The sequence below is a fragment of the Bolinopsis microptera genome, chromosome 8, assembly GCF_026151205.1.
Source record: "Bolinopsis microptera isolate Bmic1 chromosome 8, MBARI_Bmic_1.0, whole genome shotgun sequence".
Classification (NCBI taxonomy): domain Eukaryota; kingdom Metazoa; phylum Ctenophora; class Tentaculata; order Lobata; family Bolinopsidae; genus Bolinopsis; species Bolinopsis microptera.
Window position 1 is genome coordinate 14,815,524 of NC_087079.1, and position 23,501 is coordinate 14,839,024.

The 23,501-nt window shown below is 37.4% G+C and overlaps 2 protein-coding genes across 6 annotated transcripts in view; both read left to right on the forward strand.

The window, feature by feature from the left end:
* LOC134819344 (mucin-2-like) overlaps positions 1-4,989 on the forward strand; it is a 39,644-nt gene extending 34,655 nt beyond the window's left edge. For both annotated transcript variants that reach the window (XM_063829266.1, XM_063829265.1), the window contains exons 13-18: positions 2,566-2,807; positions 3,002-3,263; positions 3,457-3,827; positions 4,049-4,244; positions 4,368-4,463; positions 4,614-4,989. In XM_063829266.1, the coding sequence (XP_063685336.1) occupies positions 2,566-2,807; positions 3,002-3,263; positions 3,457-3,827; positions 4,049-4,244; positions 4,368-4,463; positions 4,614-4,742 (1,296 nt within the window). In that variant the 3' untranslated portion in view covers positions 4,743-4,989. The remainder of the gene's footprint in view (positions 1-2,565; positions 2,808-3,001; positions 3,264-3,456; positions 3,828-4,048; positions 4,245-4,367; positions 4,464-4,613) is intronic.
* The window catches only part of LOC134819343 (uncharacterized), a 140,958-nt gene that overhangs the window by 68,978 nt on the left and 48,479 nt on the right, over positions 1-23,501 (forward strand). For 3 of the 4 annotated variants that reach the window (XM_063829260.1, XM_063829264.1, XM_063829261.1), the window contains exons 2-3: positions 21,799-21,889; positions 22,579-22,666. In XM_063829260.1, coding sequence (XP_063685330.1) covers positions 21,841-21,889; positions 22,579-22,666 — 137 coding nt within the window. In that variant the 5' untranslated portion in view covers positions 21,799-21,840. The remainder of the gene's footprint in view (positions 1-21,798; positions 21,890-22,578; positions 22,667-23,501) is intronic. The other variant, XM_063829263.1, reaches the window with a different exon arrangement.

A 23,501-nucleotide genomic window follows, 5' to 3' on the forward strand; every position in this document is an offset into this window, starting at 1 on the left:
GTACATTTTTAATATATTAGCTTGCATGTTAATATGACTACCTTCAAGTGGAATATCGGAGAGATATCACTGCGCCCTTCAGTGCTTACCCCCAGGCAATTAGTGTTTGATTAGCCGACTCTTTCTAGTCCCTCGTTGTTTCAAGGGAGTTACCGACATCATGAGAATACTTTGAGGTTCTGCGAGTTTATTCTTTGTGCAGGAGTAAAATTCATTTTCTGAAGGGTTCTTTTGTGAGTGAGGTTTGATTTCATGCCAAGATTCTGTGTATTTTAAAAACATACCAGACGAGAATAGATCGAAGCTGCGGTCTCATTTGTTCTGGATCTCACTTTTTAAGTCGTATTTGTCAGTGCAGGGAGGAGCCCTTGATCAAATTTTTGTAAATTTATCAGTTTAATTATTGTGGCGAGCCCAGATATACGGCATCTCATACCGGAAAAAGATTAGATTAAAGATTACAGTGTACTTAAACAGGATCTTTCAAATTCAACAGTTGAGCTTCTCAACTATACGGGATACGCCTTAACATAAGTTGACATCGGATACCATGTAATGTTCATTTGCTGGGCCTAATTAGCAAATGAGAAGTCCGTATCCAGTTCTTGTAGCCAATCAAGAGCCAGTGTACCGATCATGTAACGTGTGAGGAGATGTGCAACAAAATCCAGCAGACAGTAGACAACTGATATGTACTTCACCCCGGTTTCATACTACTCTTCTAACGTATTCTGCGGTTGAGAAGCTCGCATCTCAGCTACTTATGTCTTCCACTCCCTCTCAGACGCCTCCTTTTTAACAGCCAGACGTTCGTCACGACGTCATCAAGCCGTCAGCCAATTAGAACGGTTCTCTGATGACGTCATCACATTCTCAGCCAATCGGAGGTCGCTTCTCAAGGCACGTGATTGAGATATGATTACGAGCTCAGCTCGACTGGTCATTAGTTTAATTCAGTTAACCGCTCTTGTTCGTCGCATGCATTGGGCCCTGAGGGGTGTTCTGTGCAGGAGGGTTGACCGTTCAGGTTCCCTCGGCCCGGTCTCTTTACACCAGCACATTCTCCTTGTAATCGTGGTAATGGATAATTTAACTGCTCTTGGTCGCCCCTAAGGGTACCCTGGAAGTTAATTGCAATTGTTTTCTGTTTGTTCTAGGGTTTCCTCTTATTCTGTTGTAATTGCACGGGTTCCTAATTATGTTTCTTATGAAATGGCAGCCTTTGGGGTCCGTTCCTTATTCAGTTTTGTCGTTCATTGTCAATCCCAATCTAATGAATATCGACATTTATTTGGCCCTTGGGGTTACGCTTATATCGATCCTTTTTTTTACTTCGGAGACTATAAATCTCAGCTTATTTTCCGCTTCTTCTGCGTATTTTCTGTCCCGTTACTGTAAATTCTTAACCCGTAAACTTGCAAATTGAAATATTGGAGTAATCTAACCCGATCCCTCCGTAAAGCCCGCTGTTATCAATGTTACTAGAAAATCCTCCGTGCCAAACGGAGAACTATCACACCTACGATTCCTACTCTTCCTACTCCATCATCTTCGGGGACGTCAATCAGGTAATTAATTAATTAAATAATTGATTATGTGGGAATTTGAGATATGATGGTCTGAATATTGCGGCGATCAAGATATTACGCCCTTAATTAACACGTTGTGATTTCCGCCCATTAATAAAATAAGCGTGCATCGCAAATATCTACGTCAAAAGTTAGTTTAAATTAAGTCATCCAATGATTTAATTTAAGTTTTTAGTTGTCCTTAAGTTTTAAGTTGTCTTATTATTTTAAAACCATTATCCTGCCCAAAATTCCAATCTCGGATGTAGTTTTTGTCAAGCAAGATCCTCATCATTTATACTCCAGTGGCCATCTCCAGTTAAACATGTTGTTTTGTATAAATATCATGACGTCTAACAAATATACATATTAATGTTAGTTATGTATCGAAATTATATCATGTCGCAAACGGTGAACGAAGTTGACTCTTCGGCCGTACATAACATCACAAAGTGCAATGCATACGATATGCACATTTGCGATTTATACACTACAGTTACGCAAAGCCATCTTGATCATTGCTTGTTCATTATCAGCTTAAAATCTTTATTATCTGATAAATATAACCGTCTTGATATTACCTTCATTTATTACATCTGCTGTTTTATTTCATCTGTTTTAATCAATCGGAATCCGATCTATTACATTCATCTCAGTTTTATCAGTTTGTTTACAGTTTACGATTTGTTTAAAAACCAGAGTATGTTGTCGTCAATAAGCGCGTATGCCGTGTTACAAGGAATCAAGAAAATTAGAAAAGTAAGATTAAAATTAAATCAAAATGTCCAGATAGGAAAAAAGGGTGGGGTGGGTCACGTCCTGGGAAAAGTGGTAGTTTAAAATTTTTTATGAATTATAACTTCTTCTAATTTCCGTTAGCAATTTTGTAACATCTGTTGACCTTAACATCTGTTGATTAATGAGATAAGTTTAACCTTCTGTTTTCATGATCAAAATAAATTCAGCTAGTCTAGGATCTAACACTCCCCTTCCTCAGTTATCGGGCACTGATAGTGACGAGATTGTACAGATTGAACCCGCAACCACTACCGCCGCCACCCCTACTAATCAGACTTGCGGGATTCAGACCCGTAATGCGCGGGTTAACACTGACAGAGAATCCTATCATTACGCTAGCTACACTACCGACCCAAAGTCTAAAAGCTGGCTGATGAAGATCAAGAAGACATTCGGGATCGAGAAGAGTGCTTCTAAAAAGAAGATGAAAGTCAATGTAGAGTAAGTTAATGTCATTATCATTATACATTGTGTAAAACTATTTATAACATAATTATTAACTTGATTAACCTAACCTTATTCTTCGATGGTTGGCTGTTGGCTGGTCACGTGGTGTTAAACTCTTAATATCATTCACTTTACAACAATGAATTAGTTTAGATGATTTTGTTCATGACATTCTCTCCTCTTTCCAGGAAGGATAACTTATCATCCCCTCGACACACCACCAGAACTCCCTCCATCCCCAGTGCTGCACAGAACACCTCCCTCTCCACCTCCCCCTCTGTCGTGAGAACTAGAGCAGAGGTCACCGCTCACGTTATGACGTCACAACCTCACACTATGACGTCACAGATCAGTCATGGGTCAACACAACCCCGCACTCCGACTGCTCCTCAACCTACTCCTGAACCGAACACCGTCCAGTATGAACCTGAAAATAAACCCAGTAAACAGGTAAATGGACATTTTAATTAATCGTGTTTTTGAAAATGGCTTTTAGTAAACTGTTGCATTCCTCAAATCATAAATCTGCTCATTTTACTGTAAGATAATAAACATTCCCATGTACAATTTGGGAACAATCTCACCCAGTTTACAATACACGTAGAAACATCTCACAGCAGATCATTAACAAGTTTCTCCTCAGTCGGACCTGTACCCTGCTCTACCTACCAACCAATCCAGTCCTCCTCCTCCTCCACCTAACCTCACCCCTTCTCAAATCAACACTCAGATATTCGGGAACAGCCCCGCTGTCCCTTTCCCGAACGCGGGAATTGTTCCCAACGTTCCTTTCATGTGGTTCCCCTACGGAGTCCCTCAGCCACAAGCTCCCGGGTACGCAGCACCGCCCCTCCAGCAAGCACCTCTTCCACCCAGTGTACCCCAGCTACCTCTATCAGAGAGCCAGGCTTCTAATAGGATCTCTAAACGAAAGAAGATGCCAGAGTCTAAAGAGCACGACTGTATCGACCCCACTCTGTTATCTCAAGATCTTATTAGACACGTTAAACGCAGGTTCGTCGACTAACCTCAGTAACCACTAAATAATGACTAACCTTTGTAGCCACTAAGAATCGGTTATAGAGCGCACAAATCTAACCTGTTTCTAAATATAACATCAAGATTCTCTCGAATATTATCTCCTAGAAAGTTCAAGTAGGGCCCCCCCCCCAGTACTAACACCTCTCCCCCCCCCCCCCCCCCCCCCCCCAAGTACTAACACCTCTCCCCCTCAGTTGTGGTCTGAACAGTTCACGGTCCCGCACCGCAGCACGCGCCATCATCCAGTGTCTGGAGGACAGCATTTCAGACACCTTGAAGATACAGCTGTTATCTGAGCTGTTAACAGCTATGGATACCTCTTATCGGTCCAGAAGAAGTCAGGAACAGGAACCCGGCAGAAGAAAGAGAACTAGAGCTCTCGTTGAAGAGGTTGGTTTAGTTTTATGGTTTTGTATCCTGATATGACCTCGAAATTCATTATAAGTGGAACCGTTTCCATGAACCTGATTTGATTTTCTTACTGATTACAATTTTAACCTAAATCGTCTCCAGGAAGGAAACGAAGTTCCTCGCAATCACTCCTGTAAGAAAGCGTTAAGAGAAGAAAGGATTCTCATGAAATACCTGCAGCAAGTACTCGAAATATTGGTGAGTACCCGTTTGAAGATCAACTTTTCATCCTAACTACATTTTAACAAGCCCTTTTTCGTTTATCGATTAAAATTGTAATCAAATATCTCTATCACTATCAGTCTTCCTTTAGTTTATGATTTTATCTTTACCCGTAACCCATTGCAGGAGGAGATGTCCAGTCACCCGGACAAGGAGAACGAAACATTTCACATGTACTTCAACCTGGCTAACAGACTCCTCGACACCATGTACCATAAGGTCGCTAACAAGTCGGATCCCTTCGAGGCCAGCTAAGATGACGTCACTTGCGATGACGTCACGTGAGAATTGAGATGACGTGACGTCACGCCAGTGTCTTGTTTGATTTTGGGGGCTTTTAAAGAACATTTTGATAGGTTGCCCTGATGAGGATCTCATCGATATTGGATGTGATTTTGTGCCGAAACTGTTCATTACTCAGCGTAATTACTTTCAGAAGTTCTGTTTTCAGAGATTGTACCAATTCCTTTTTTAGGTTTTTGCTTTGAATTATGTACATAAATTATTTTTTATTGTTGCTGTAAGTTACAGAGTAACATTTGCGATATTGCACTTATTATGTATTCGCAATTTAATAATTTAACGTATTTTCCTCAGTCGTATGCTTGTAGATAGACTTGCTTGATTATTTCAACTTATAGATTGACGAAAAATGGCTTATACTTTCGATTATTTAACTGCAGTGTCTGTTAAGTTATAAATTCTGACGTAATAACTTTATTTAACGTAGCATTGAAGTTATTCTTACTGTTTTATGCTAACATTATACGGTATACTGAACTAAATTAACTATTTTTTACCAACCTAAAATGTCTATTTTATTTGTTACCAATCTTATCCAAATTATTCGATCAAATTGAACATTTTGTAATCAGTAATGCTCCTTCCCTAATCCCTTTTATAGTAAAAATTTAACACGATAATATTGGTTGCCCCACTAAGTAGAGAAGTAGGTCCCTCTTTCTGATTCAATGACCCTTATCATCGGTAAATAAAGATATGGTTTGACACAGTCAATAAGGTACGATCCAGCACGCCCCGATTCGCCGTGGACATTTTCTTCCCCAAATAATACATATATTTAATGTACAAAATCAAAGCTACGGTTTTCTGCGACTTTTTCCTTTCACGGTCACCCAAGCTCCTATGCAAATCGAGGTTTTATTGTGCACTATAGTTTGGAACCTAGAAAAGCTTAGGGCTAAGAATTTCTCGGTCTGTACTGCAGCCCATCATTATAAACTATAATGTAGATGTGTCGAAATGGATCTTGCCAGGAACTTGTATGTGACACCTCCACACTGGCTGGAATGTGGAGTCAGGAAAGCGATGAGGCGATTTTATTTGTATAACCTTACAAATATTCACGGGTGTTATGAGAAATTATGCGATTTTAATTTAAGATTAAACTTATTATTTAACCCTTTGATTTGATTGTCAAACTCAATAACAATTAACATGACTGAAGTTTAATTTCATGCAGTGCAAGACCTATAGTAAGCTGCTATATAATCAATAATTGCTACTATCCAGCAGTGATGGCTTGTTATTTCATTATTTCAAAAACAAGAATTACAGTGGCAAAACCATACAAGTTCACTACTTCAAGTTCAATAGACAATTTGGTTGACACTGCAACTGCACTGCAAGTGTACAATTGTAAAGACTAAAATGCAGTTGTTAATTAGATCAATTTTATCCGGTTGACTTACGAAAACTTAAAATTCCTGTTTTCTCTTCAAATATACTATTACTTGCTATTTGAATAAGACCTTTTGTTAGGTTGATATATATTTGCTCATGCTAATCATGCGGGAGCACTGATTGTCAATTTGTGTTACTAATAATTCGACAATTAACTTGAGACATTGATCGCCAATATGCAATAATGAACGACGAGCATATGATCTGACTACTATACGTGGTCATGGCTCCTGACTTGACATTGTGATTGAGCTTCCCGCTTCCGTAGAGGCAGTCAGTCGTTGCACGAAGATCGCGATACTAAGAGCAAAGAGTGATGATCGAATCTAACTCTTAACTTTAAAACTCGTGGTCCATGACCCATGTAGATTGTAGCCGGTACGGGTAGGGGACCGTGTTGTCGGCACTCTCCACTCCCTCATATAGTAATTTAAATTAAATAGCTGTATCACACGATGGCTGTTGTACCAATATATCTGTATGTGGTCAAGTGAAACGATTGGACAGCTAGAGCTATAGTGCTAACACTCACGATCATCTTGTCACTATAGTAATTACCAAGTGACATCAACGAGCGTGCAGTGTGCAGTCAAAGGAAACTCTGATCTCTATATCTAAATCAGAATTTAATCCGTAATCATTAATCAAGGTCATATTCATGAGCGAACTCTCAAGTGCAAATCTGTCAACCATCGGTTTGAGATCGAGAATAGCCATCAATCATAATTCCATAAAACGATTGTCATTTGTCATGTAACTACATAGTGTACAAATACATGTGTTTTACTTTTCAGTCATTTGAGCCGCGCTGCACGTGCCAGTTGTTGTAGCGCGCTGTTCCGCCACATTGTCATTGTGTATTTTCACATCCTTCTTATAAACTGTGTCTGTTGTTCACACTCGTCACTCACAGTCCCTCATTTGTTTAGATGGTTTGCCTTTATGCTTCATTTCACGTTCCCTCTTCCCATATCTGCTTGATTGAAGTTCGAACTTTGCCTGTGAGTCAATTATCCTAAAGTAAAAGTAAAACTAGATTTTCGGATTGTTTCCTTAGCCTAGTTCAGAACACGCTAAAATTGTATAATGAGTCAAACAGTATATATATGTATATACATTCAATAAAATCAAGTGATGCAGTTGGCAGAGCACAATCAAATTTTAAGTGTTTCAATTGGCAGAGCACAATATACATACCAATAATTTTTTTAAATGTTTAACATTAAACACATGATCTACTCCATTAATAATAATTAATTATAGGGGCCGGGATGAGGTTGTATGAGACTTCTGATAGATGAATCTCACGTTTGGTGTCCACTTTCTTTCCTCGGTACCCTCGTAGTCGTAGACATAGAGCAATAAGAGTAGTTCTCAACATTGCAAATCTTATCCTCGTTCTCACATGCCTTACTAAAATTGTTAGCCAAGCGAATGGAATGTTCTTCACCCCCTAGTCTATTGGAAGTTACATGGCATGACATGGACAGTAAATATCTTATGATCTACTAGCTTTTATAACAAATCTGTATAGTACTAGTAGACCGTCGATAATGAGATTAGAATTTAGATTGTAATACTTCTATTATAACTACCGGCTGACTGACACGACTCCGACCGTGAGAATGAACTAGCAGGAGCTGTTGAAACATTAAAAGATTAAATGAGGATATGTCCATCTGATGCCTGATTTTAAATTTTGTTCGGCTTCGATTTCCTGTTGAGTTCCAACTATACCCCGATACGTTTCTTGTCCGGTATTCCGTGCGTCAATCTGATGTACTGTCCTGATAATGCCAAACAAATAACAATGTTCCTTTCTAACAAGATATAGCGGAAGTTTACAACCTGGTTAAGAGCAGATGTTTTCTCTCCGGATTCCGGCTCATGACATGATTAGTAATTATTACGGTCTCTTCTAACCAGCTCCACAATCCTTCATGTGAATCCATCTTGATATAAATACGGTGTTTTTCTGGGAGAAACACGTAAAATAAAGCCAATTTTCCGCGGCAACCAGTATCTGTTGATAAAATTTGGTAATTGCTGAATTTCTGTATCAGTTCAGTTTTAATTGAGTGTTTCATTAGTCTATAGTATTAGTATTGATACAAATACGCTAATATGTAGGAAATTTTTAGTGCCGAACTAAATGGATGTGCGCTTTAATTGACCAGTAACAAATTAAGTGACATCACCTAAACAGTAAACATTAAATTGTGTCTGATATTAATTATTGATTATAATTAGATTTATATAGCTATAGTGTGTTTTCCCTGAAAAATTTGTAAGGCATGTATTGCACACTGTTGCTATCTATAACTACCTTTCCTCCTTGGGTTTCACTAATTTCTACGCAACTTCATAACTAGGCTTCGCCTAGGTTTAATTTGTTGCTCCAGTTGTTTTGTGAATTTGAAGCACTATGTTCTACAATCTACATGGCTTGTTTACGGCATCAATTTTGTCGACTAAACATGCGGTTTTTATTTAGTGTTAGCTGTTAATGTTAGTGAAACATTTTTCCTGTTGAAATCCGTGACATAATGCAAATGACCAAATTTACCGACCTGTTTCCAATGTGTACAATCTACCGTATATTTTTCTACACACTTCCGAAAAACCAGCTTGTTCAGTTTAGATGAATAATATTGATAACTATATTTTGTATATTACAGTATTAGTATTATGTGACTAGTGGTGCTTATCGCGGACCTTTAACATTTAAGTTTACGGCGATTGTTGAAATTCGACATCTAGCGTCATCTAGAGTCATTTAGCGTCATCTAGCGTCATCTACGGTCATCTAGCGTCATCTAGCGTGAAATGACGCTAGATGATATTATAACTATGACGTTAGATAACGCTAGATGACGCTAGATAGCGACAATAAGCGAGGAACTTTTTCGATGTCACGATCTAGCGCTAGTCGATAGTGTCATCTAGCTTCATCTTGATGTTTATACGATACATGCATAATTACTAATAGACAGTTTTTGGGTTTTCCAAATAGTTTCTGATTATTCTGATTTGCGACAAATGATATTGCACTGTTAGGATAAACGACGTTTCAAAGTAACAACTTCTTATTCATGCTGACAAAATTGGTAAATATGTGAGAAAACTGTCTCATAAAATTTATTAATCAAAAATGGCTAAACGACAACAAATTGTTCAAATACTCGACTAAAATTAGAATCAAAATCTATATATATACACCACTACTCGATCTGCTATTCAATAAACTTAAAACATCCACTAAGTCTAAACAGCAAGTACGTGATTGTGATCGTGTGATGGAATGACATGTACAGTGATAACAGATGATAAGATGTAAGTGATAACAGATGATAAGGTAAAAGATACAATACATGTGAGATGGTGTATACACAATGTGAGTGAAATTATAGTGAGTGGTTACTGATTGTGAGCGAGATGTGAAAAAACATTAAAAATTACTACTGCTAGAAAACTGAAACTGTATGCAATAAAAAGGGAATGAAACTAAAATATCTAAAATTCTTCAGTACTAGCTATGATAAAACGTTTAATAGTATCCAGTTCTTCTCTCTTGTTAATTGTAGGGTTCAGATTAATAATAAACATCGCTTCGAAAATCTTTCTTCTGACAGTATTGGGCTCAATTCTTAAAATATCTACTTCTAAACTGGGATTTAACCCCTTATGACAGCTCGAATAATGTATGGCAAAAGCTTGACTAACATTAGAAGGGGTATAATTACTAAATTAGGGCTTGTTTTTGAAATGCAAAATTTGTATTTTGTGCTTTCTATGGCCCAGGCGTTTTGCCTTTTGGCTCAGGTCTCAGCAAAGGAGCCTATCGAGGACCGAGATTACAGAAGGAGCTTGAGAATAGCAATAATCTTCTCAAGGGTCGTAACAAATAAGGGTTGAAAGTAGAGTACTTTCTTGACGAAAGTCAAATACAAGGAAATACTTTCGAGAAAACCATAGTATATAGCTAACTTTAGCTAGGCAGTGTTAGTTATGTGCATAACCTGGTGAGCACAGTGGATATCCTTGCTGTACGGCTATTTAAACAAGGAATTGAAACTGTGGGGCTCTGTGCAGACCAACCTACCTGTGACTAAAGCTCTAAACAAAACAAAAGAATACATTGTAGAAAATCTGTTTCCTACAAAACCTGATAATAACCCCTGTCTATTTAGGGAGATGGTATTATGGTTATTTCTACCTCTTCTCGTGACTCCAGTATTCAGAACACAAGGGTTCTTCAACCCCCCAGAATCTCACGAACTTGACCACGGAGATGGACCACAGGATGGTAAACTAACCCAAGCTGCAGGCAGAGGTCCCTCAAACTGCCAGAACAGAGAATGATCCAGATACTAGTGAGGAGAACGAGGGATCGATTAATAGTGCTTCTAGGAATCGTGTAAATCGTGAGTAGCTTCAATAGTAATATATTTGTGTATATTATACTGAAGGAATCTGGTAGGAACTTCAAAGATAAAATGCTACTTTTTGCTTCAAAGCATTTTCAAAATTTCGAAAAGAGCTTGAGTTGATTGAAAATTTACTGAATTGTTACTCACAATATATTCTACTGTTCTGCTCCGACCTTTTTTAAACCACTACTGTCTACTGTATATGTCTACAGAACCACCAATATCCTTACTTCTCCCTGTTATAAATTTGGAGGATTTACACCCTGTTTATTTAAACTTGAAGCAGCAGTTGGAAGATATTGGGATACAAATTAGTATTTCAGTTTCTACAGTCAAAGGTTTCTGATGAAACCATTAACTCGTTACACTAACATCTATTGTGCGAGCATCAGAAATCAATTGTCGGCATTTGGTTTGAGGTAATCCAGTTTCCATTCACCACAATACCCTGCGTTATATTACCTAATTAATCAATTACTATGTTCAAGGACAGATCCATGGACAGAACTGCCGATGTCTTCTATAATTAATTACAATTATTATTAACTCCAGTGAAATATAAAAATACTGAATTTGGATGAGGCCCATTTTATATATCCGTGTCGTTGGTCTAATTTAAGGGCATTTTCTGGACACTAATGTCTAATATAACTAATACTAATAGTAACTGTAAATTAGTATTACCATCTATTTTCTGTCTTTTATTGAGTCCTGTTACCTGTACGACATGCGTGGTTTTATACTTCAATTTTATATCATATCAAGGGAGATCCTGAGGAGTGAGGATGTTCATTGTCATAGGAAATTTATAGCTAATTGCCGTGTTGTACATACATATTTGGTATCGCCTGAGCCCCTCCCTAGTCCTGAGTAAGATGCAAGTTTAAAAAAATACAGGCAATTCAAATGAACTTTTAGAAGGTTACTAAAAATGCGCATATCGATCATAACGATTTGGAATTTATGTTCAGTTGGTCTTCTCAAATATTGAAATTTATTTCAGCTATATGGACCTTTACCGATTGTTGAAATTCGACATCTAGCGTCATCTAGCGTCATCTAGCGTCATCTAGTGTTATCTAGCGTCATCTAGCGTCATCTAGCGTCATTTCACGCTAGATGACGCTATCTAGTGCCAGATCGCGACATTGAAAAGGTGCCACGCAATTGGCGACATTGTCGCTATCTAGCGTCATCTAGCGTAATCTAGTGCATCATCTAGCGTCATTTCACGCTAGATGACGCTAGAATCTAGATGTCGAATTTCAACAATCGGTAAAGGTCCAGCTATCTGCTATATCATATATTGGTATATAGGTATATGTATATGTATATAGGTAATGCTAATTAGTGGGTCCCCCACCCTTCGATATGGTAAGCTTTCGTACAACTTTAGTCCATGCTTCATCTCTTGGATTTTATAAATGCATGTTGATTTTCCGAGATGCAAAATTTAGATCTCCAATTCTAACTGATTGTCACTAGAACAGTGGTACTGGTAGAGATTACAGTTGTCATTATTAAGTTCTGATTGGTTGGATTGTGTCACGTGGAGAAGGAAGAGTGTTCTGATTGGTTGGATTGTGTCACGTGGAGAAGGAAGAGTGTTCTGATTGGTTGGATTGTGTCAAGTGGAGAAGGAAGAGTGTTCTGATTTGTTCAAATGTCTTATGTAATATGCCACAGCTGATCAGTTTACTCATTATAACCAGACTCTATAACTGTTCCATGTCTGTAAGGGCGAATAGCCGACCGGCTGTTAGAGGGCTGTTAGAGAGCTGTTAGAGGGCTGTTAGACGTCTACTCTCCATTAAAGGATTAACTCGTCTGCATTCTGTACAATAATGAATAGCTGGAAGGCAAATGATTTGTAATCTCACGGGTATACATATTTTGTCCTTATAAGGCACTTAGGCACTAGAAGAGAAAAAGAGTATGAGTATAGCACCTTTGCTCGTTCAGATTATGCCCAATCAATTCATGTTGAAGCTACAGTAATAATTGATATGCACATATTATTAATCTCCTTAGTATTCCTCTGCAGATTTCCCCGCGTTAATCGTGCCAACTTATTATACATATATTATATTACTTTTACTTGCCGGTTATTCCGTTGTTCATCTGCCGTTCTAAAATTTCTAAGTATGCTCGATCTGATTCTGTTGATATTTCTTGTGTTGATCTTTTGCTGGTTAACAGGATTTGGCTTTGTTTTACCGTTTTGCTCTCACTTAGTCAGGACTTCTTGTACGGTTTTAAGTAGGCGATGAGGGTCACACACTAAACTTCAGGACACAGTTCAGACTTCAGGACACAGTTCAGACTTCAGAGTAGTCTTAGCTAAACTCGATGTCTTCTAAATCTTTAGTTCAATCACGAAATGTTTATGCATCTTCAAACATCTTTTCAAAGCATTCTCACAGACTGAAGTAACAATGAATATTTGGGGTATTATATCCCACATCACAGGCGCAACATAACGACTAAATTTAGAGAAGGATAATGTTTATAAAACACAGAATCTTGTCACTTGGACTGTTTCTGTTTGCATTCTAAAAAGTGGACCTCGGGCAACTCAAACCATCCTGGAAGTCAAATTTTAATTCTGAACCCGATTTGGCAGTCACTCACGTCCCGCGTTTACTTACATATGTTGTAGAATGTGTACCAACGCATCACCTTTGTTTTACCTATGACCACGAATCACACATGAAATACCACAAATTTTTCACTTTCAGTCTTAAATAAGTAACTCGCTTTTTCCCCAGAGAGAGAAGTATCATCGCTAGTCTAAACCCTTGTATTCAAATGTTCACTGGCTCTTCAAAGAAGTCTTTGAGTAGCCACCGTAATTGAACGTTTTCTCCCTCCCGCTGTCTTTTCATCATGTTTCAGTTGAGCGAAGTATTTTGGCCTTTAGACTCTAGGTATGCAGCACAGAGCTCATGCTCAATACTTCTTCTGGTTTCCGGATGTTATAGCTAATCACAGTTACTGCTCGTTTGTTGACATTTGTAACCTTGCTTTGTGAATCATGAACCGTATCGTAGCCGATGAGTCAACGGACCTTCGCTTTGATCATGATACCTAACAGGAATTATCAGCTCGAAGCAGACCTTATTAGTTACTGATAACAGTCACTCAGTCAGGCGTGGTACTCTAAATTCTGTAAACTGTTTTCCCCGTGAAAATCCAGCCAGGAAAATCCAGCTAGGAAAATAGAAAAATTTGACTCTTGTATCATTAGAAAACTGAACGTAAAGCAAGTTGAATCATTTCATTTACGCATATCGTTATTGTCATATATTTACATATTATATTTTTATTATTGTACAACTTTACAGTCTTACGGACATGCTCATAAAAGATCAACACATAATATTTAAAGCCATGTTCGTTAGTTTACGAAACATAAGTATTCACGCTAAAGGCACTAACTGCAGCACATGAGACATGGCGACAAACTTAAACCAATCAGAACACTGTTTCCTCTACACGTGACAGTATGCAACCAATCATGAGTTAAATTAAATTAGGGAACAGAAAATTTATAGATTAGTAGAATTATTGGTATTTTTACTGGGGATTAGTTTGTTGAATCCTGAAAAGTAGACAACATTTTTATAATTATATACTCTAGATATTTCCAACCATCGACTCTGCAAAGCTCCGATTTTGAACCTCAGTGACTCAGTCCCCAACCCCGAGCCCTAAAGTTCTCGAATCCTCTGACCACAACTATTTCGTCAAATACGCGTCATTACCTGCCAGGATATTTGACGCAGCCTTCAATCTCATGTGTTTCAATTAAAAAATATAACAACATTATTTCTTTACTTGCATGAAAATATAAAGTTACCCTTACCAAATCTCTCGTCTAGACTTAAAAGTCTGCTTCCCTATCTGATTGGTCATGTAACTGAAACAATGACCTTAAAATATGCTTGGACAGTACAATTGGAAGTATCTGACGAATGAATGCCCTCATATCACCTTTACAGCAATTAAAATCATATAAATGATCCATCAACGAAAGAATTATATAAAACGTGAAGCCTCTCTCATCTCCATAATTGTAACATTTCCTCTCCTATTAGTATTTCTATTAGTTGGGTGGCTTTTGGGTAAGGATTTCGTCTCTTCCTGATTCTTCTTTAACATTTTTAAAGATCTGGTCTTGGTACATCATTAACCTATCTATTAACTTCCTCTGGTATTTATACCGTTAGGTAGGTAGTAAGTAGTTTCTGGATCAAGTTTTAGCGGCACGAAGCTTTGGGTCAGTTGACCATGTTCACTTATTGAGCTATCCCATCCATGCCATATTAGACTACACTTTTATAATGAAGCGTTCGATCAATCTATTAAGTTGAGATCTTTTTCCTTATTGTGATGAGCTGATGAGTGACTGTGAGCGCAAGATTTTATGGAATTTTGTTTTGTAACGCTGAAATTCCATATTTCCCAACTGACTTTTCACATCCATTTTTTAAAATTTGGTGAATCATGGATACCAAAGGTTTTCAACTTTTTATGACTACAACTTTGCCTCTTAGATGCAGATAACCTTGAAAGTCTTCTTACAAATTTTCAACATCGTCATGACCAAAGATATGTCAAGAATGTTTTTCTAACCATTTACAATTTACTCACTTTGGTCTAAGATCTTTATCAGTAAGATCATTCTAACTATAAGTACTAGACTCAAGATCGCTTCAAACTACATACTTTCCCGCCAAAAATGTGAGAACCTGCCAACAGTCGTGCTAGATTGCAATTCATACTAATGATTTCGAGCCGTACGTGTCAAGTAATACTCTACCACTCTTCAGTTCCCTGCATGTATTTACACTTCGTACTTTCACATCCCAATTCCATGAGTGACAAAGTTATCAATCGTACTAAAAGTTTCCCTTTGTTGTTGACAACAATCTGAGTCTGCACTAATGTGAACTGCTCGGTCCTCCCAATCTCACTGTCTTTATGTTTGTTTTGTGCTAGCTTCTCGCTGAAACCACTCCCTCGATTCCAGTTCTGTGCTTAGCGCTTCTGCTATTCCAAATCAACGTTCCGCAGTTAACGAATGATGCAGGGAACTTCTTTAGTACGACTACGACAGTACGAGGTGCTCATATTTATTTTAGTCTTGGAATGAATACCAACGTTTCGAATGTCAGCCACCTCGCTGTCACGCACAAGTGCAGCCACTGTCCCTTGGAGTCTGCCCTTGCGACCCGGCTGGTGTCCCTAAAGTCTTGTGACCCACTCACAAAAGGGGTTCACTTCAAGCCACACTCACAATTTATTCGTAACCCTCAAAATGCTGAAGGTTGAAACCCTTAAAGTACTGAAGACATCCAGCCCGGTATGTCGAACAAGTAATTCTTCAGCACGGTCATATACTGCTGTAAACTTATTGATTTGCAACGTTCACGCTCCTTCATCCTAATAAACGAGTAGTTTTGAGATGTATGACACGTGCGCTAAACAGAAGATTTGGTGGCAAACAAATTGACATTTATGGCAGAGTTCACTTTTAGGATAGGCTAAAGTAGGCCTGGATTCCAATTCCAGACCTTAAATTAAAAACGTTCTAGGCTTACAGATTCTGGAAACCTGTGCGTTCTAATTTTGAGAACTATGCCAAAAGTAGATGTGTCGACGTTAGAGGCCATACTTTAGCTGACGTTTCATACCTTTATCCATTATAATGGAACAATGTACATTGTCTTATCTACGGCTACCAATATGCTTTAAAATATTGATGCGAGCTAAAGTTATGGATGGTCAATTATACCGGCGTTCATAACTATGTGTGATTTAACGAATTGCTCGTGCAATTTTCCATCGCGATTCGGACATGTTTCCAAATAGAATCCCATATTCTTCATGTAGTTTTTGTTGGATGACTTTGAAACTTGGCAGGAACAAAGTATAGACCATATCCAGTAAGGCCTTTCAAGGGGAAATGTTTTCGAAAAATATATTTCATCAACTGTAACAGGAACTGAAAGGCAACACTGCAACTACAGTATGAAAACTAAAGTATTATTTTTCACGACACTCCTGAGTACTATTTAAATGTTAGACCATAAGTCAAGTCCCAAACCCTAGAGTGCAGGATTTTATCGCCATTAGAGAAGTGGGGTCGAGTTCATTTTCAGAAAAAACTTTCATCATCCTTGATTTTTAGAGAAACGCTTTAAAATTATATTTTCCCCAAAAATCTGAAGACACTTCACTCTACCCAAACCCTATATTCTTCTACGAGCACAAGTTCATCAAAAGTATGTGCATGAAGTATGAAGTGTTTAGTGTCGGCTGTAGCCCTTAAGGATCCACCTAACAATAGTTCCACGTGTGCTGCATCCGGATTCTTGTGCAGTTATCAACCCCTTTAATGTTAAACAAGTCGAGAAGAAGGATATCCCCATCATTAGATATTTGGGACCGGGGGTGAGAAGCCTATAAGAGCCGCTATTGTAAATCTACTGCACTATAAACATTGACATTTGACAGCAACTTGAGCTTACTAATGATTATATTGGGTTTATTTACTGTCGTCAATTAGGAGAACAATTAATATGCGTTCATGAGTTCTTACAAATTACTGACACAATTGACGTACGTTCAAATTTGCAATTTTTTGTCATGAACCCTATTCTTGCCAAGAAGTTTATTTCAAACTCGTCATTGGCCATAATTTCATATTATTCAGACTTAATGGCACACGTATTGTCTTCATTTTGGAAGTTTCCTGAGTTTGTATCTTCTCAATTCAGTCTATAAATCTTACATTAATTGGATGTCAATTTTCACGAAGACCACTCCATCGTAAGCTCTTATATTCAGCTTTTTAACGCCAATCAGTTTTAAAGCCATGTTTGGTTGTATAGCTCATATTGTCTTAACTCTGTACTCCTAAGTTATACAGTCAATGACTTAATTTCAAAATGAGCTCAACACTCGATATGAAAATCCTCACCATTTAATAGTTAGCCAACCCATGACACGTACATACTCAGAACTTTTAAACTTAATCCTAGCTCAACTTTTTAGGTGCGTCATAATTCGTAATTTTACTTTCCATTACGATGTCACAAGATCATGCTCATTTTGAGTTTTGATGCAACGGAACCCCAGACCACTGTTTAAGTACCGAAACAAACCAACCAATCAGAGCTCAGGATAACCTCCTCGTGTTTTGTGAGAACAAGTAACCTATCACAATAATGATTGAGCACCAATGAGCAGTATGGCACCAGCACATCGACCACTCCAACTCAAGACTTCACGGCAGAAATATAACCGTTATGTTTTTCTGTGCCTGGCGGTGAACTAGGCAAAATCAATCGACCCAAACTTTTTGTATGTGCTCGGTTTACTTGATTTTGTTGGGATAGTTTGACAGTTGACGATTTAAAACACTGCGTATTACTACATATTATTACCATTAATTGTACTTCTCTTTTCTAATGCGTTGTTTCCTTGGTGGTGGCTGAGTTATCACATTAGCACTTGATGTACATATTGTAGTGATTATAACGTGCCGGTCCTTTGACATCAGATAACAGTCCGGACACAGCCTGTACACAGCCTGTATACAGCCTGTACACTGCCTGTACACTGCCACATCAGCTACCGTGCTCTTACTCAGTCATGTCCACTCACTTTTAGAAATCTTTTTGTCTTGTCCACTCACTTTTGGGTCGTATGAGAGAAACTGTATGATCCAAATGTGCACCCCTGACGGTACCCTAGTGAACGTATGGGCCTTAGGGTATCTGGGACATGTGTATTCTTTCATATGACCCAATTTAAGCCTTAAATCTCTCTCCTCCAATCAATTCTGACGCCTCTCGTTTGTTCTCGTTACTGGAGATGTTTGAAGCTGCGCTTCACTCACTGAGCCCTGACCGAATCAGATGGATATTATCCGGAGCTGAGGTATGGGTAAATGTGACAGTGCTCTCTGAGGTGTAGAGACATGTCCCCTACCCCTGAGACAAATCTATTTAGACATCATATTTCTGGAGTTTGACGTAATACTTCCTCATAGTTTTACAAGTCTGACGTGAGTACGTTTAATGGTAATTTCGATTAACGGTTGCTCTATTTGTTTACTAATGGCAGTTGTGTCAAATATTTGAAACGTCCTGTATTTATCCGGCTTCAAAGCACGCAAGTTTCATCTTGGTATTTGAGGATTCCAACCAAATTGAGGTACTCCCATTTAATTTTCTAACGTCATCTCACATATCATCCTTTGATCTACAGGTCCGGTTGTAGGATTTCTTAAGATTTGCCAATAAAAGGTACAAGTTCTCTAATTCCGGACGTTATAAGGATTGGATCGATATTCTAGTTACCACGCAGTAAGATCAGCTATCACTTTTGGCAGATCCTTGCAACTCATTACAAGGATCCTGTTCAACTGAATCGTAGCCAAAAAGCCTTTAAATTGTTCTTCTCAATTCCCTATTTCGTTGTTCTGCGTTTCCTTCTTCACACACGGTTACACTATTCTTGCACTCACGATCAGACATGCGAGAAAGCCGAAGGTCTAGGTCTGGTCCTCGGGCTAAAAAAGTGCACGAATTCCGCCGTGAACGAAATAAAAATGCATACCTTTGAAACGTCTGTTAAAAGTTTGTTAAAATCTTAGTACTTTAGTACATGACCTGTGATATTCATTCCTTTCACACTACGGTCTGCACTTGATACTTTTGCTTTAACGGTAGTTGGTACCAATCGTAGCTATTATAATACAATGTACGTCCACAATTGTTAGAATATATTATATTCTAACAATTGTGGACCTACATTGTTATGTTATACTTATATAGTCATTTAAGTCAATTAGTTATATGTTGACTATCCTGGTCTATCCTGGATGAGCTCAGCTATGTTGGTAAAATTAATCTACAACTTTAAATTCTCAGAGCTAATAATTTCTACAGAATCTGATAAATTCTCCATTCAGAAGCCCCTTTGTAATGGCTGCACCTTTATAAGGATTTAGGATTTCCTATTGGAGCATTGTATTGGTCTAGGTATTAATATTTCTGTGCTTTTACACGATCAAATCAGGTCGTGGTTACAAGTGGTAAAGTTATTGACTTGGTTTGTCACACTTACAGTTTAGTCACTGAAGTCTCTTGTGACCATGTATAAAGCAAGACTGCAAACAGTTTGCATTGATATTGAAAGATCAGGATATATAGATGATTTAAAATTAGAACCAGTTGACAAACTAATAAAACGTTACCTTCAAATATTATATTCCGCTATTTAATTTATATTCAAGGAAGTAAAGCTCCGAGCAAAGCCTTGTAAAAGATAAATTTCTCAGCAATAAGATCACCCGAAGCCTCCATAAACTTTCAAAAATTGACGGTTTGCTTGAATCACTGGAATGTGACGAATAATTACACACTAAGTAAGTGAGTAAGTTGGATTGTCTTTCTCCCGTTATTCACTGCTCATATTTTTATAAAATGTTTAATTTAAGGCATATATAACGCATATATTAAAGTTGATGCCGTCGTGTCAGTAAAATGGTACAGATATACCTATATATATCGTCTCGCTTTATACATAGTAGGATGTTTTATCTCAGCTTTATACTTTTACATCTTTTTAAGATTTCAGATAGTTGTCCTTCATGCAGGACTGGTTAAGTCTTTGGGATGTTATTCTACTATCGGAGTGTTAGAATACAGTGTTATATATAATATCCTTATTAGAATTAGGCTACCGTTTAACACTCATCAGCTTTTGTTTAGGATACGAGATGAACCTGTGAAACGGTTAACGTTATACGTCATACACTTATGTTTTTCTTCTTTTCTCTCGTCACTGATCAACAAATAGTGGTATTACTCGCATGCCTTTTGGCAATCCATCGTATGTATTTTCCAGCAGTGACCCCGCTGGATCCTGAATTCGTGTTCTGCGTGTCGTCAAAAAGGCATCGTGATAGGTTGTAGGGGGTATTTTAAGAGTAAATTGAATTAGTGAATAACGCATAGCTGCTGCCGATATTATGATCCTGAATGAAGCTCAAGTTTGTCAATTCTTAAACGTTTGTGTTGTATTATATTTATAGAAGTTAAGAAAATGAATTTTAAATGTCTTTGATCTTAAATGAGAATCGTCTCTTTTGCTGCCGTTTTCAGGTATCGAATACCGCGCTGCCTTTATATATAGGATCGATCTAGGGTCTCTAAAAATGAAGGGTTTCGATCTGTAGGTGTGTAAATAAATGATCACGCACTTCATAACACAAGAAACTGTACAAAATGTATTTTTAAAACAAACAAAAAAATGTTTTAAGCCGTTAAAAATATCAGTTATAGATAAATTAGACAACTCTCTAGCTGTTTCGTTTGTTGTATGCAATTAAAATGAATTAAATTGGGGTAATTATATTTTTGACAAGATCTAATGATTTTACTGATTTCTATTCATTACTTTCAGCTATTATTTTTCACGTGTACATTTGTGACGGACCAATTCTGCTGTAGAAAAAAGGACAGCAATGTGCTTTTACGCATTTCAAAAAACATGCATCCAATCAAACATGTTTAAACGAATGTGATATTTGTTGATCTAGGCTTACTTGAAATCCTCAAAATGAAAACTCCTTTAAACCAATATAATAAGATTGGTAATGACCGTATTTCGGCGGTTTAAATTAAAGCTATTTTTTGTTTTTTTCAAAGTCAAAAGCTGACCGAATTAATGATCCCACTGGAATTTGGTCCTAAAATTTTGTTGTTAATAATTTGTGTCGATCATTTTAATCAAAATATGGCGGCAATCTATTGATCTAGCAATTATATTGTTAACGTCCTTATAAGACGTTGATGTGTTAATGACTGTTGAGGTTGTTGGAACGCTAAATGCCTTGTAGATAATGAGAGGGTAAACAGCAAAAAATAGCTAGAACATTTTGATTTATATAAATATGCGTGTCCACCCCGCGTGAACGGTCAACAGAGTGTTAAGTGTTCGTCGACAGAATACCAAATCGCTGTTTTATTGCTAAAATTGTTACAAAGTTGATAGTTACATTGGCACTGTGAGGAAACATCATTAAGTAATATCGCGTGGGCGTCGTGTCCTCTGTTTTTACTATACTTTCGTACATTAATAATAAGTTGAATCTTATTCTAAGCAAAAGAAAGGAGAATGGTCCTGGAACTGATCCTTTTGTAATGTTAAATCTCTTTCTCACGCTTGTGCTTGTTGTCGCAACGAACGCAGGTAAAGTTCCTTATTGTAGAAATCACTCAATTGACTAAGTTTCAACTTTATTGATCTATCATCACAATTATTAAAGTTATTTATTTATTTTATAACATGGTATCCAGCTTGTCTTGAGGTAAAGTTTTACAACTCAAGTAATTTCGGTCAACAAATCTTCAGTTAAATTATACAAAATATCAGCATACTAAATTAGTTTCCGTTTTACAAAGTCGTGTACACTGTACAGGTCGGTTCGTGTCAAATTTCTGATTGCTTTTTATCATACTCAGTTTGAAAAAAAAAACCCATCATTATCCTTAGTGAAATCTGGTCAGAATATTTGAGAGATTTGATCGAATATTCCGTTAGCCAAATCTTGGATTTGGATGGTTTCCTAGGTCACACATCCCCAATTGCATTGCTTGTTTTTATAGAAATGCAAATATTCAATTACTTCAGACTGCACGAATTGCTTACATAATTACTTTATCATGGAAGTGTGGTAGGTTTGATATCACTCCTGGATTACTGACCGATCATCTGACCTAAAAGTGATGAACTCTAAAACGATCGTCTAGCATGCAGCAAACAGTCTAATTATACAAATATCATCTGTAAGTCTGTGCACTACTCCCCTCACCTCTCCTCAAGTCTAACCGTGAAAATCTGTTCTGTAACTCTAAAATTAAACCCAGAAAATCTTTCAGTCAAGTTTCACGAAGAGATAAAATACGAACTGAACCCCAAGAGATTTCCATGTTCGGACGAAAAGACCGTCACCTCGCTCACAAACAGGTTAGCAACCTTGAACACGACATGCTGTGTTATATTAATATTATGAATGAGCATTGTGTGGAGCTCCATAATAATTAACACACAATTTGCACTCAAATTCCATACATAACCTTAAAATTTAGTCATCAAAAATTCATTATTGCCTGAATATCTCTAGTAGATGATAAATTGATTCCCATAGCACAGCAAGTCACCAATATCTATAAAAATATCTAAGTTAAGTAAATAATACTTGATCTTAATACAATCAATGTATGTACAATAATGTACATATTTGAATATATCGATAAATAAGTATTGTAATTTAATAATATCTGTGTAATTGTGAATACTAAATCCTGACAACATGACAAGTTACACAGGTAAAAACTCCAGGAATGCAATAAAGTTCATCACTCAAAGCTTAACTGTCACCAAATGAGTCAATTAGGGGAGACTACTATAATTGTTATTGTGTGAAACAAATAACACTGCATTACTGCATAGTATTGGTTAGGAGGCACACTCAGATTGGCTTGTTGTGACGAAGTTCAATTTCTTCCGAAACAGAATGGTGCGGTAGTTATATTTACGTAAGTTTGATGGGAGGTAACAATTTGAGGAATTTTTGTTAGGTATGCTGAGAATTTGAGATTTTGATATAGGAAGCATTCCAAGTTTGCTACAGCACACGTGGGGCAACTAACATGGTAGCAAATTCTCGTCTTTTCCTTTTAACTTATATCAGCAAAACAATTAACTCGTACGACAGCTCCATTATTATTATGCTTTGTATAAATATGTTAGATATTAAGTATCATTATTAAGGCACGACAATTAACGCCTACCTGATGTG